This window comes from Cebidichthys violaceus, unplaced genomic scaffold (genome assembly GCF_023349555.1).
Source record: "Cebidichthys violaceus isolate CVI_PGR_0920_01 unplaced genomic scaffold, fCebVio1.0.p SCAF_4, whole genome shotgun sequence".
In the NCBI taxonomy this organism is placed as follows: Eukaryota; Metazoa; Chordata; class Actinopteri; order Perciformes; family Stichaeidae; genus Cebidichthys; species Cebidichthys violaceus.
In genome coordinates, this window is record NW_027176594.1 from 6638213 (window position 1) to 6654823 (window position 16611).

The 16611-nt window shown below is 38.4% G+C and overlaps 1 protein-coding gene across 1 annotated transcript in view; it reads right to left on the reverse strand.

The window, feature by feature from the left end:
- Positions 1 to 16611, reverse strand: part of gstcd (glutathione S-transferase, C-terminal domain containing) — a 48737-nt gene that overhangs the window by 23930 nt on the left and 8196 nt on the right. The window contains exon 5 of the mRNA XM_068727290.1: positions 16185 to 16278. Coding sequence (XP_068583391.1) covers positions 16185 to 16278 — 94 coding nt within the window. The remainder of the gene's footprint in view (positions 1 to 16184; positions 16279 to 16611) is intronic.

The window sequence follows — 16611 nt, forward strand, 5'->3', positions numbered from 1 at the left end:
ATGTAGTTAGTAGTATGAATGTGACTCCTTATCCTTTGATGTGGTGATCAGAAAAAGTCAAGTCTAATAATTTTCTAATGAGCTCATATTTTATTTTACACCTTATAGCCAATTTAATGAAAACAAATTAGTGAAAGCGCAGGTCAATAAATCAAGAAGAAACTTTGAAAAGGGTCACTACTGGGAAAGGAGACGTGTGCACGTATTGCATCTGAAGTAAGCAAGATTTCTTTGCAGATTAAACCTTTGCATTTAGTTTCGTATACAATCAGGCCGTATCCAAGCACTCCTGATCTATTTGCTCATAAAAGCAAAGGGGCACGCTATGTGTATGAGTGTAGAAACAGGAAGGTGTGGTGGATCATTATCTTCTCAGCCTGACTTCTGCAGCTCATCTAATCATCTCATGTTTGAATGCCTGGATCCTGATAAAGTAGTCATGAATGTGCCAGTGTGTCAGTTCACAAAAGGATAAGTTTGCCTGTCCTTTGGAGGATCAAAAACAATGTTTTCTCATCTTGGCAGCTGTTCAGAACAATGCAGCGTCTCATAAAATCAAGTGGTGTGGGAGCTCTTAGCAGGACTGAGGAGATTAAAAGTAAAGCTTACTAGCTTTAAAATTTAACCTGTTAACACCTGACTTCTGCAGCAGCACAGTGTTTTTGTAACTGCTGAATTAGATTTTAAATTCATACGTTGACTACGGTATGTGAACTTGCCATGCGCCAATTGAATGGCTGGCCGCAACTCCTGTTAAACTGCGTGGTGTGAGAGAGTATGCTTTATTTCCTTTATGTGGCTGGAAGAGTGTAAAATGCTGTTCCCTAAGTGCTGTTAACTGCACACACGGGCTCTGCAGGGGTAAACTGAGCAAACAAAATAAAGAGCGAAGGTGTGCCCCTTACCACTGGATAAACAAACTGCCTGGAGCACAGTAACAAAGGTATGATGGGTTACTAAAATATTGACAAATGCAAATGCAAGGAAAACTAAAGGCTTAAAAACATGGCACATATTATGGCACTGTCTTAGAAAAACAGGGAAGAACCTTACTTCATAAAATCGTGACTTTCCCTATGAAAAAATCTCTCAAGATTCCTTAAATTTAAAAAAAATAAAAGCATGTCTACAATGCATGACCCTGATAATCAGTTAACTCTTTAAACCCAATAAGGTAACAGTGTATATAGCGGCAACATTACAACATTAAAAATCTAATTACACACTTGTGCTTACTTACTTAGTCAGTAAATACACAATGGTCCTTTTAAGTAGAACATATTTCAAAATTTTTCTTTGACTACCTTCGAAACAAGACAAAATGGGCCAATGAGCTGTGAATAAATGTTTAATGTTTTCCATCAATTCATTGGAGTTTGTTGGTGTGTGCACTTGCTACTCGATGTGAAAGTACGAAAGGAAAAACAGTTTTCTATCAAATGAAATTGTCTCTTCAGTGCTGGATTTGCATTGCATGGCATTCATTTTTGTAAAGGGACACAAATTGATTTAGTACAGTTCCAAAGAGTTTAAGGCACCTAAACTCTTTGGAACATATATTTTTATGTGACAAGGTTCTGGCACGCTTTCCTGCTTTCAGGAATGGCTGCAATATCTTGCTGGCACTGTTTTAGTTCTACCTTGGCATTGACTACTGCAGGCATCTTGCAATGTCGTTGCCATAATTAGAAATTTGAAATGGCTTGTTGGCACTAGAGAGTGTATGCACCGGTGCAGAGAAGTTTGCATTTGACAACACGTTCTTCATCATGAAAAACTGCGGACCGAAGCATGAGGAAATGAACTTTCTGCCGAATGTTGACCTTAATTAACAACAGAAGAGAAATCTAAATTCACAGTCCTTTTCTGGCAGTGTAAATACTCTGAGGAACATTCCTGAAAGCTGCAACACCACACAAGATAGCTGCAATTGTGCTGTGAAGTATTTAAAAAGGTTTGAGGCTGCACATCCAAACACAGAGCAGCAACTAAATATAATCTTGTTGAGTAGGCTTGAAGTAGAAAAAAAACAAAAAAAACATTCACAATTCTGAAAGCTCCAACAAAATTCTGCTTACACAACAGCAGTTGTGTTTGCGTAAGACTGTGATGACAAGAAAAACGAAAGCTAATGAAGACAAACACGAGAGGAAAAAAACTCTCACTCCACATCCTTCAACAGCTTTGGAATGTCTGTCAAAACATGACCAGACGTAGCTGTAGGCGAGAGGTCTGCATAATTATGGAACTCCCATGGTCCCCCTTACAGGTCAGGGCACATACCTAATTTGTCTGTACGGTTTTGTTGCAAAACGGGCATACAACCAAACAGAGACATCCGTTTTGCTCTTCCAGGTACATCCAAGTACTACCTTGACACGCAGAGTATCACATCAACATGTTTCACACTTTTAGATAAACTATCACAATGAAAATCTGAATCAATGCTGGTATGGTTAAAATTATTTGTCAACCAATTTATTAGTCAATTAAAAGACATTTCTATAAATGTCAATTTTGATAATGAGTTCATGTCAAAAACAAAAAAGAACAACTTTTAGCTTTGGATAGGCACAAATTGATGAATAAATCAAAAATGAAAATGCCAGCAAACCTAAACTGGCAACCCTTTATTTTCCGATCCCATAGTTTGCTATAATTTCCCTTAAAGGAACTGATATTAAAATTCATAAGATTCCTGGAATGAATGGTGTAATCCGATACTGAGCACAGAAGATAGTGTTTGGTTTGCAGTACATTTAATATATTAATTCAATTTAGTTGTTAATTTCTGTTCTTTCAAAGATTTTTTTCTGGACATAAAAAAAAAACCTGTCTATTAACCCCATAATTAGTATGAAACAACGTAGCAGGAAATAAAAACTAATGTCAACAGATTATTAGAAGACATTCTTTGGACGGACTTGTAAAATGAAGTATTACCCCTAAACCAATACGGTATGTGTTGTAATATGCCAAAGTGTCTAAATGGAGACCCTCTGCCTTTTCACATCGTTTCAGTTCACTGAACTTGTCAAAACAACCGAAAACAAGCACAACAGAGAGCCTCTCCAACCCTCTCATTTATCATGGCAACAAAACGGTTCCCCTTATCACAGAGTATTTGTTGTGAATTATAGTGACATATCTGGAATATAAACTGAAAACTATGTATTGAAAATGTTTTTAAAAGGTGGCTTAAGAGACCTCAATAATAAATGATAACTCAGATATTTCAATTAAGTTGAACATTTATCAAGATAATATTGTAAGATTTGGCCAAAACAATCACAAAACCAGATGTTCATATTGGCGTGTGAATGTTGTATGAATGTTGGATAGTCCTGATGGGCAGGTGGCACCTTGCATGGAAGCCCCTGCCATCATGAATGGGTGTGAATGGGTGAATGATGACATGTAGTGTTAAAGCGCTTTGAAGTAAGTAGGGCACGCAAAGCCCTATGTATCTGTTCTGTATGAACAGAAAAAAAAGAAGAAAAAAAGTAATTATTGATTCAACGTCATTTGCTTACCTCGCGATTCTGCAAGTACAAGATGTTTAAGCACAACAGAATAAGCATCATCAATTCAATTATTTTGAATTGACGCCGCAAAACTGTAATTAATTAGAAGGAGCAAAATGTTCTGTTATGGTCTACCCTCTTCTTCAGCACTAAGTTCAATGTATAACAAATACAACAGTATGAATGAAATACATGTATTCTACAAAATAAAGTGTACAAAATACTTAATTCCAGCTGTTGTGTCTCCTGAAAACCATCCCCCACTATTGCTCTTGCACACTAAGTAGTCCATTTTTTATTCAGAGCACTCTCGTTCTCTGCATCCCTTGCTCTCTGTACTCTGCCGGAGCTGTCAAAGTCAGGGAGTAAGTGGCACAGCGCTGGCATCTGTGGAGGGCCGTGTCAACGCCTCTTGGCCTGCCACCTTTGTAAAATCTCACAGCCAGTATGGCTTTTAGCCCTAGCCTTGCAGTGCTAGCTCAAGGATAAATAAAGGCTGGCTGGACTCCAGGCAGCTGGTGTCCCTGCTCTTCCTGGTTTTCTTACAGAAACATTGGGTTGCCAGAAGCTGGGCCCCTCTATTGAGAGAAATAAAGGGATTCTTACTTCTGCTCTGTGCATAAGTTTGTATTGTCACTGCAAAGGGAGGCTCCTGGTGTTTGAAAGGAACGTTTCCACAACAAACACTCTTTGACAGATTTCGCCTCATTATTCAGTTAGTGTTATCTGCTATAAAAATGTATTTTAGTGATAGAAAGTATACACTTAGGCTCAATATATATTTCCTTGTTATAACTGCAAAGGTTTTGGAACTGCACAGATATTCTTATTCAAGAAAGTGGGAAGAGATTCATGGGATTACACGTTGACCACAAACACTACATGTGCCCTTTGAATAATTAGAGCAGGATTTAGATGAACCATTATTCTGTCTTACTGAGCCACCTGCATACCAAAAAGAAAAGAAAGAAATACTTCATGGAAGCTATTGTTACTCTCCAATTCTTCACAAAATAAAATACTAAATAACTCAATTAAAACATAATACAATGTTGACAAAAGGATACTTTTGTGCCAGTAACAGCAAGGATATGAGAGACTGTCTCTTGTTATAATTTCATTAATCAGAGCTACGTTACCATGGAGCCCACACTGTCATTACTTAAAATAGAAGGTAAATCCTACAGATCACAGTGTAAAAGTGAACCATCACATCACCAAGGGATCGAGACAGAAGACAATAAAATTAAGGAACAGCAATGTTCCTGTTCAGCCGGTTAGGTCTTTATTCATTGTTACAATCATTATAAGTCAAAATCAGCATGTGCATACATTCAGTATACCTTCAATAGCATGCGCAGCATAGAAGTGCTAACGGTAGTTAATGATATGCTAACGTACTCTGTTAATGTTAGCGCCACAGGTTTTACCCTGTCCGGGTAACGAGTACCACTATTGCACATCGCCATCACTAGCTTGAAATCCGGTTGAAAGTCAGTTCATTAGGTGCTACGCTATGATTGGTCCGTCTGTGTTTGAGGGCGGGACATAGCAAAGGGTCCATTGTTTATCTAAAAGCCATTATAATTACCAGAATGTAGAACAAAAAACTCCCACATTCTGTCTTGTTTGACTGCATTCAGAGATATTTAGTGACACCGTTTCTGTATCCTGAAGAAGGTTTATGTGCTGAGACATCACAAAATATCTCTTAATGCAGGTAAAGTAAACAGTGTGCGGAAGCTTTTTTGTTCTGTATTGTCGACCATAGGTTTTTTCCAACGCACCTGTTGACCTACTGGGGTGCAAACGTTTGCTCTTTTTAGTTACCAGAATGTAAAAAAATGTAGCGCTATGGAGGCCCCTGCAACTTAGGTGATTTATGTTTATTGTTAAATGATCTGCAGATGCAGAAACAGACAAAACACACACACATAATGACAACTCACCCCTATAGCAGTAAGCCAACACCATGCAGGTGTACAAAACATGAGGGGAAACTTCTTTAAACGACAAGACGCTGAACACAGACAACTGAGACACACATGCCGAAATCCATACACAACCTTCTTTTGAGCCAAATTAGATGTGGGCACTGGGGGAGGTCCCTGCCACAGCAGGAGCACATCTCACAGTACAAAGTGATACCAAATATGACTCGTAATCTATTACAGTGTTCACCAGACGCAGAACATAATAATAAGCCTTGAGCCTTTCTTTTTGCCTATGCTGACAAAGTGAGGAATTTCAATAGGATATGTTTTTTAGGGATGAGGAGAAGAACAAATACAAAAGCGATACATGTAGTGGTGGGAATGGCAAAGTGCTTTAATTGTGTTGTCATGAGTTTGTGAAAATGAATACAAAATATGTCCTTTGTGTTAAAGCAGTGCTTGTGGACTGAGATTGAGGGGGAGAAAGTAAAAAGGGCGAGAGGTCAATGTAATGAGGTTGCAGGGCAGGCAAGCAAAGGAGCGCAGAAAGAAATTGAAAGACAAAACAAAGAGAAGTAGATTATTACAGAGAAATAGGGAAAAGAAAAAGATGAAGCAAACCAGACAGAAGGAGATATTAAAAACGATATAAAACAAACAGAACAGATAAAATGAAAGAACAAACCCACACAACTTGCTTTTCACTCAAACCTGTTCTGTGATTCTGTATATTAACAACAGTCTGTGAACACGTCTTTCCTAAAGTGCCAAGCCACAAATTGTGCAAATGAAACCGACAGATGTGCTGAGCATCTTTCAAATGAACTATCATGTTACCGTTTTCAACTTTCAGTTGCTAATTTGGGTTACTGAATAGTTTTAGGACCACAGTGGAACTATTATGGAATTATTCATCAAATCAGGATGCAACTTATTTATTTTCTGCTACACTTTCTGCTTTATACGTGTAACAAATGCAGATATGTTTACTTTACTGTTTTTGTTATAATAATGAGAAACTTTCTATCTAGATATTTTTGTTTTATTTATCAGTTAAGATTTGTACACACACATAAGAATCATCTCATAGATTCCCATGCAATCTGAGTTGCCTAATAGAAAGAATGCAAGTGTAAGGCATGCTTTCACATTTGCTTAACTTTTTAGAACAGGGAGTTGGAGCTACTTTAATTGCTTTTCATCCTATCTTAACTTAACCGATAAAAAATGCATCCTAATATATTTGTCAATTATATTTTGTATCATTCATCTGAATCTGTAAAGTAACTAAAATGCAGTGGAGTAAAAAGAACAACATTTCCTCTGAATTGTAGTGGAGTAGACGTGTAGAAAATGGATGTAAAGTACCTCAAAATTTTACTTATGTACAGCACTTGTGTTAATGTACTTTCCACCATAAAACTGTAAACATGTATCCTTTCTGAATAAAACCAAAGCACATCTCTATGAAGGCAAAAGTAAAAAATGATCAACAACTAGAAGACTACAGAAAAGTTATTGCATACAATCTTCCCTCAAATGTCATCTCTACATTAGAAACAATATTTTAATAGCCAAAGCGTGTTAGACTGTGCTCCAAAAGGAAAAGCATGTGGAGAGATTTACTTATTCTACTCAGGGCTGAAAACATTAATCAGTAATTAATTACGAGTCTAGTGAAATGGCATAAGAAACACTTTGTAATCCAAAACACACTGAAAGCAGGTACTGGTTAGGCAAATTGTCTCCCTGCTCCATACCAACTCTGCAATGCATCACCAGAGATTGTTGAACAAAACAAAACTAAGGAGGCAAATGAATATTCATGATATGACATTTGCAGGGAGCTCATCATGGAGGCAGCCAGTGGCTCTGCATTTAAATGGGCACAACTCAAACATCGCTGCAAATAGTGAAACTCTGCAGCACACCTCCAGGGAGTCTAGATGTGTTTGAACTTGAATCGTAGAAATAAAGTGCCAATTATCCCTCTAATTGGGAGTAACAAAGCTGGCTGTCTGTTGTGCTTGGTCCCATGTTTACTGCGTATCTTTAAATCTCCAATTTAAAGGCTCTAATGAGTTCAATTAATTGAGAATGAGAGGAGTGATTTGGGAGCCAGAGCCTGTTGTTCAGAGCTGTAAGCCCAAGGGAATGAGGTGTTAACCAAATGCCAGCACGACATATAAACTGATACCCCGGCTAATGTTCAATAACAACATTTTCATCAAATCACATCTATGTGTTTGTGTTATTAACATATGCTCTCCAAAAACTCTATGATCTCTGGTTTCAATAACAGGCAATTTACCTTTTAATTACACTAACACTGACAGCTTTAAATGCAAAACACACACCTCTCCTTGAAGGCAAACACTTAAACACAAGCAGCTGTTAGCATGCTAGCTGAGTGGCTCTGGGCAATGTCGTTTATTAGACGATCGGTCCCAGATAACAGACAAAAATATCTCCACACTTATTGCAGGAATTGTTAAAAAATATTGCACAAACATTGATTGTCTTCAGAAGATGAAGCCTACTGATGGTAACAACGTTCTACCACTTCAGTATAAATTATATTAAGTTAGTCAAATCCCTGCAAAACTATGCTCGCTAAACTAAGATGGTGAATAAAGTAAACATTTTACTGCTTAACTTAGTCTGAGTCTTTTTTTGCAGAAATGTCCCGTCTCAAGGACATGTGTGAAAAGGGTTCAAGGTTTGTCTGGTACATTTGCTCTTCAAGAACTGTTGCAATTCCTACTAATTCCTTTGCAACTCTACGTTTCCCAGATCAAACATTCTACGAGACACTCTGTGGTGGAATATTTTATTCATTACAAGCATTCGAAGTGGGAGAGTTGACAAGACTCAGGCTTACGTCAACGAAGACTGGTATAAGTAGAATTTGTGTGTACATAGAAAGTGTTTGAGGTGAAAATCAACCGACTAATCATCCATCTAGATTACCCTTGACATTTGTCTGACAGAAGCCTAAGGATGGCAAGCGCCTTTTGACACGAATCTGACAGGCAGACAGACTTATTTTTTCTTTATGATCTTGCTTCGACTTTCCCGTGTCACTTGTTTTGAACTCACAACCCCCCCCAAAAAAAAACATTTTGAAAAGAACGCAGAGGGAGAAAGGGGGAGATTCAGTCAACATAATCTCTTGACTAAGCTGATGTAGTAATATGAAGGCCAGCAGTTAAACCAATCTGTGACGAAGCCTGCTGTGTTTCTCTCAGCAGAGCTCCATTCAGCCTGACAGCTGGACAGGAAAGAACAGCCTCGTACACAGACTCCAATTCAGACGGACGACTGAAGTGTTGTGCACAAGCTCCACGGATAAGACAGGGAAACGCACATGTCTTCAGACCGAGTTAAATCTAAATATTTTCAATCAACCACATTTCTACTTTTTCTGGAATTGGATGTAAATGACTTCAATATGCGTTTAACTTTGGATTCAAAGGGATACAATCTAATCTTATCCCTCATTCACTACTGAAAGTTCATCACTAAACATGAGGGCTGGGATACAGAGAGATGGGGTGAACATGTGAGCAAACAGTTGCCCAGCATACACAAAACAACATTACAATTCATTTGAAGTCGTGTTTTTGGCCACCTGGCAAGGGATTCAAATATTTGCTCTCCTTTTAGCTCTGATTTTTGTCTCCAGCAAGTCCTGAGGGAAATATCTGGCTCTTAAGCTGCTAAATGTTCCACTATGTTCATCAGCTTAAAAGCTCCACACAGCTGATGGGAACGGCAGGTCACATTATCATTTGATCCAGAAAAACACATTTAATACAACAAAGCCGTATGAGTTTCTCATCGGCTCTGATCTTTTGGGAAAAACCTTACACTACTATGAATATAACTTATAAAGATAATTATTTCTACAAATACCTTGCTAGCAATGAAATGTAACGGATGACATGTCATGATCATCTTAAAGAAAAAAAATGTAATGAGTGGGAAGATGAAATCTTTGCAATGTTCCTTCATTTAAAGTTTAAACGATAATGCACGAGAGCAGAGGTCTTCAACAGGGGTCCGCAGAGGTACTGCAGGGGGTCTGCGAATTTTTTGGTTGATTAGACAGAAAGTGTTTTTCCCCAAACATGAATCTGTCCATTATTTTAATAGTTCAGTATTGTATGCAGGATAACAGGTATGTTTATGCATGGCAGTGGTACTAATACTCCATCACTCATTTTCGTTTCCACATTTATGTTTAAAATAAAAACGTCAATTTGAATAGCTTGTATGCATGATTATCATACATGGTATGTTTCTAAATGGCAGTGGCTCGGCCACCCTACTCACTGTACCTTGCACATGTTTAAAATAAAAACATGAATATATGAACCTGTGTATTATTTCAATAGCTTAGTATTGAATGCACAATAACAAGGTATGTTTATACATGGCACTAGGCCCAGTTTAATATAAAACACAATTTTATACAATATACTGTATACAGTAGGGGGTCCCTGCTCCATCTCTCTATCAGTTTGGGGGTCCTTGGCCTGAAAAACATTGATGACCCCTGCACTAGAGTAAAGTGCAGCTGGGAGAAACTGTTAAGAAAATTAAGAAAATGTAAAGGGAAAATCATAAATCTGGTTGTGAGTCAAATCCATCTACTTATCTTTATCTAAATTATAGTGAGATGATATGCCGGAGGGGAAATCACATCTATTACAGGCAGCCAAACTGATTTACCAGTGGATGAAATCAACGCAGCATCACCGTATATGAACATAGAATATAAACACAGGAGGGGGAAAGTGCATATCCACCAACAAAATAAAATATTTGAAAGTTGTTGCTGGATTGATATTTAATCTTTGATGCATCTTACAGATAGGTCTTCCTATTCCAAAAGCAATATGGGAAGCATCTGAGGGGTTATCTGGAAGCTAAACATGACAGATGTTTAACTACTTATTAGACTTGTGCACAGTGTAGACAACAAGCAGAGTACTGAAAATGTATGGGCCAAGACTTCTGGTGTGGTTAACATTTCTACTGGGATTTAAATTACAAATATTATGATGATGATGATGATGATGATGATGATGATGATGATGATGATGCAGGAGGAAGTTGAAGCTCAGTTTGAAGCAACATAGTTTCAAAAAACCTTTTAATTCCACCTCTTAAAGCTGTGAAACCACTTAACACTGCTTGGCCATTGTATTGCTGATCAACCCGTAAATAAAGCGTGAAACGAAAAATCTTTTTGACCCTATAACATACGATGTATAGCATAAAAAAAACTAAGAAATATAGATTTCTAAATATTCCCTTTTGAGAGACTCTTTGGTTGGAAATTGAAAATTTGACTGAATATGGAGGAAGTTCAAAGAATAGTTCAACATTTTGAGAAATATGCTCATTCGCTTTCTTGCCAAGAGTTAGATGAGAAGATCGATACCACTGTCATGTCTGCACGGTAAATATGAAGCTACAGCCAGCTGGAAACAGGAGCAAACAGCTGGCCCTGCTTTGTCCAAAGCAGAGTCCAAAATTAACACTCACTAGTTGCCAAATGTGAGGGAATTTTGCCTTTGGCGAGTAAATTATGGAGATGCAGTCGAGAGAGTGAGAGCGACTCAGTAATATGTCATTTAGCTTTGACAATTATGTAACTTGAACATTCCTGCCAAAGCTTCTTTGAATTAAATTGAAACTAATTGAGAGAGAGGGACTATGTGTGTGACGGTGAGTATGAAGTTAGCAGTAACATTATAGCTGTGAACGTAGCAGTGCAGTGTCTGTACAGTTAGGCTACTTCTTGGTGAATAAATGCAGCAACTCCTCAAGACCTAAGCTAGGTTTCTGTATATTGCCGATCAAAGTGAAGGGTGGTTAGCCCCGAAGTTAGCAACAACGTCGGCCCAGGCTCACTTAAACAGCTTTAAGGTGGACAAGCTATTCTCATTTCAGAGTCAAGCCGCCTCTCCGTGTTTTCTCAGCATCCTATTTTGAAGTGTAATGTTTTCAGTGGTTCAGTATGTTGATAATAGGCCTAATTGGTCATCTATTTTTGTTTTGTCTTTGCAGTTTGGATGAGCAAAAAGCACCTTAAAAAAAAAGATCCTTCTTTCACTTCAAGGCAAATACCACTGAATGTACCATTTCAAATGTTCACACTAAAGCATTGAAACAGTTGTATTAATATTTTTGCACAGATTGTGTTACTGCTATTAATACTGCACAATACTATAAAATGCATTGAGAATCACATATGGCATCCAAGATGACATGCTAAACAGTAATAATAGTAAAAAGCAAATTTATTTTTTTTGTTTGTCGTGGGTAGGTCCACAGGCAACAGAATACCCACACCTCAAACACTCACTAATTCATATCTTGTCGTTTAATCCTTGCAAAAAACTGAATGTAAAAACACCTCATTGTGGTGTCAGAAGGGGTTATCTGCTGGCCTATTTGTGGACCAGGCACAGTAACTTACTGGAGTCTCTGCTGGTGGCCTGGTTTACACAGGGATCTTTATGTTAAGATGTTGAATTATGAAGACATCTAATTGTTCAGCATTTTCTTCTACTTCTACCAAACCAAAAAAAAAAAAAATCTCAATGACATCTCTGCTGTAGTTGAAGGAGGGGGACAAGAGACAAATTGGGCCAGTTTTCACTCCAGTAGTTCAACTTCTGTCATACTGTTGTAACCTAAGAAAAAGACATGTGAACTCATCTCATCTCCTTGTACCAAAACAACCCCGGAGGAACAGCAGCAGGTCTCAAGCACGACAACTATGCAGTTTCCACACCAGCCCTCCCTTTTTATGCCCAATTGTCTCGTTCACCCCTCTTTCCCTGCCTTGTTTTCTCCCGATAACCCATGTCTCTCTCCAGGCTGTCGCACCCCTATCTCAATCTCCCACTGTCACACACTCCATCATTCTAACCCGCTTTTTTTCCCGCTGCCTCCCCCTCCTCCCGCCATTAAGTGAAGCGCTGCAGACAAGACGTTGACTGCTCCATACAATGGCCCCTGTATTCACATGGCTGTTTATGTGTCTGCAGACAGTGGGGGCAAAAACATAAACAGCTCCCATGCACAGAGGTCCCTTTGTTCCTCTACACTGACTATACCTGAGCGTAAGTGTGTAGGACTTGTTACCAATGAATGGGTCAATGCACTGAGCAATATTTAAATAGGACATAGTGTTGTAGAGGTGCATGAATGTGTGATTATCTTTCCTCTGTTTTGTATAAGTAGATATTAACTATACGTCTGAAAGACACCAACAGTGGAGTCATGAAGTTTCAAGACAGTGATGGTCTTTATTGTTTGGCTCTATACCAGCATAACAGATTTCAAATGAAACAACTACCACAGGGTTAAAGTGCTGACTTTCAGATTTAAAGGCATTTGGATGTGTTCACATTCATATTGGCTGTGCAAATTGTTGCCTATTTTACCCTTCAGAATATGGATAATAAAGGGCTTGAATTTCTACACGCTTCACGGAATGTGGATGTGAACAGTCAAATTAAAGCTAAAAGTCAGCACTTTAACCTCCTTGTCATTGTTTTCACTATACAGCCAATGCTTTGGAGTCAGGCAGCAACCCCAGGTCTGAAAAGTGAAGTACCTTAAACAAAAAAAAAACAAAAACTAAACGTCAAAAATAACATGATCCTACTTATCACTTGATTTATTACCTTATTATAAATTGTAAAAATGCATTTATGGTCTCAATCCGCTAGTTTCAAGTGCTCTTCAATACATCATGATGTTCATTCAGTAAATTATGGCTGATGACATGCCGCTACCACGGTGTTGTCTTTAACCCTTTCACAGTGTCTTTTCAGTTCATGAAAGTTAATTGTAATGTTTTTGGTCACATTAAAATGTCTTATTCAGCGTTTGATGGAAATTGTTTGCTCAACCCTCTCGTGTCACTTCTGGTTGCAAAAAAACTAAGACTAACCAAGATGGTGACGGCCAAAAATGACGAACACGAGGCTTCAAAACGGCAGCGCATAAACCACTGGGTGACGTGGTCCACTTCTTATATTCAGTCTATTTAAGTACAGAGCAAAAACCAAACCATTCAAATAGTGTATATGCACTTATATAAAAATGGTAAGCCAATACATAGAAATAAGGTAGCTTTCAAATACTTGTGTGTGTCATATTAAGTGTTTCCAGGTATGGAAATATGTATGCATATGTAAGGGGAAACCTTCCCTGTTTGAGTGGGCATGTGTGCAGTCATCGGTAGATAGACGGGAAAGCCCACACGCTGGGGTTCAGTACAAATTGTCTGCCTTCAGTCTTTGCTCCTCTTTAATTACACAGTACTGAAACACAGGGGCTACCTACCGACAAACCTAATACTGCAGAAAGAGATATCAACAGCGCCGTTTATCATGCAGAGTGCCGACAAAGGTGGGCTGGCTAAAATGTAGTCTCTCTCGTTCTCAGAATAGATACGCTGCCCACATCATCAAGAGCACTTCTGTTGAAATGTCAGTGGGGTTATAGGGATAGAAGCAGATGATCAATTTGTACAGTGGGAATACATGAATATGCTATAAATTACAGCTAGTACAGTGCAGTCAGAAAATAGTAAAATGAGGATGTTTTTCATTGAGTTGACTCTAATCTAGCATTTTGAATTTGAAACAGTGACTATCAAGTTAAAGTGCTGGCTTTTTGTTAAAATACATTACCACAACTACGATACTACCACTACACTGTTCTCACCCACATTGATTCATTGCATTCATTTTAGAACAATACAGAAGGGCAATGATTCCAAATGTACAGACAGTTTGGAAAGAGTGAGTCTGTCCTCACATTGCTGACTTTATTGTATATGTAGCCCCATTTAGTAAAATAATCAAGTCATAAACCAATTAAAGCTTTCAAATGAAGGTCATATTGGATTGATGTGTATGGAATATTCACACCACCGGAAAATGCTTCACATAGAATATACTTTTTTTTTTGGGGTGAATGTTGTTTGATGAATTAATGAATAAATACATACCAATGTAGGGATATTAATTATTAGGGCTGCTTAAATTATTGATTAATCTGCCAGTTATTGTACAGATTAATCATCGTTAGGTAAATTGCCAATAAAATGTCTGTTAGAGTTTCCCAAAGTACAAAACCCAAAAATATTCAGTTTATTATCATATATGACAAAGAAAAGCACCAGCTTCTCACACATTTGAGACTCTGGGACCAGTGAATGTTCTACACTTTTGCTTTTAAAATGACAAAAACAATAATTAGATTATCAAAGTAGTTGCAGATCATTTTTTTGAATCAATGCAGCTCTATTAGTTAAAGCAAAATAAGTAAGAGATGGTCTGCAAATTGGTGATTTCAGTGAAGTAAGTAAATAATAGCAACAAAACATAAGGTAGCTGTATCATGTATATTCTCTGTTTAACCACTCCCATTAATTATTTTAATAGTGTCTAAAAAGTACTATAGAAATGAAGATTAGGTTTACTTGGAATACAATTCTTCTTGTTTACTTTCAAAGTTATACGGAGGTTTATTCACATGACACTACAGGGGGTAATGAAGTGTAAGCTAGGCCTGCAACAACACAAGACTCGTGGTGCCACACACATGGATATCTTGATAATGAAATACCTCTCCAGCTTCAATTTCCTGTTCTCTGATAAGTGGAGGAATAAGCGATGACCATGAACTTTTGCTTATCAAATTTCCTGAATAAGTGAAAAGGACAGGATGCAAGAAATGAAGGCATAACGCGATGATGAAGAGAAAAGGAAACATGTAAATATTCATATTATGTATATATTCTTGTCTTTATGAACCCCTCCATTTCCTTACAAACAATGACAATGATATATTATTGCTGCTCCAACACATGCATTCATACCATTTAGCATCGCTACCGACGCAGACGTCTCACAAATAAGAAGAAAAGCAATGCAGGCAAGAGAAAGGGAGACAGAGAAACATTTCTTCTCTCTGCTTCACCGGTGCCACCTGGGGCAACAATCAACAACCCTTCCATTGCCTATTAGATACTGCTCTCACTGCAATCAGTAACCACTAAGGCTCATGCACAAGTTCCACGTCGCACAATAGTTATTTGAGCCTTCTCAGTGTGTGCGCATGGTTTTGTGGGCTTCTGCAGTGCCGAGTCTGTTTAAGTCAAAGACCTATTTCACACTTTCGCGAGACAAAATAAGGAGAACAACACATCAAAATAAGCACTTTAGAATTCATTAGGGGGCCTCATGGGGAACAAGGTCCAGCTGAGGCTCAACACAACACTCTACAAGTGTCAGTGGCTTCATATTTTTCTTTTTAGGGGCATGACGGTGCCACTGAAGATCACCAGGCAACAGTAGTACAAGGGAGGTTTTATGGAAATATTTAAGAGAATTCCTCATATATAGTGTCAGTAGCAATTTGTCTAGACTTTCACCAAGCAACAGGGTGAAGGAAAGAGAGAGTAGGTGCGATGTAGAGGCATACAGATTAAAAGAGTGAGGAGGTAAAATGATGAGAGGAAGAGGTTTTAACACTGATGGGGAAGAGTTAGGGTTAGAGACAAGAACAAGAAAACAGAAAAACAAAAAGGAAACAAGCCAAAAGGAGCACAGAAAGGATTGCGAGGGCAGAAGGGCAAGAGGAAAATGGAGAAAGCTAACAGGAAAGCCACAAGGCAGACATTTGTCTTTACCTTCAGTGGGGCTGATGGCTCCTGGTAAACTGTCCCATGGGAGGGTCCATTCAGGGCAAGGATGAGGCGTGAACACTGCCTCGATGCCATTTTCCTAAGGGAGGAACACACACACACACACACACACACACACACACACACACACACACGTTACCAGAGAAACCCCTCGACAGCCTTGAGGCTCTGTGGTCCAAATGGTTGTAATGAAGCGATTTAAAGAGTACCATTCTTAAACAACCCCTTTGTTACCTTGCTCACGCTGACCTGAGGCTATACCTGAGAAAAGGCCACTGCTACTGCACTTATAACTCTCTCAAGAGACAACACCACTATACTCCTGTACATCCAATCCACTTCAGCAAAATGCTGGAGAAACACTTCAAAGTGCGCACAAGTCAAAGCACTTTCCTTTTTCTTCTCTCTCTGA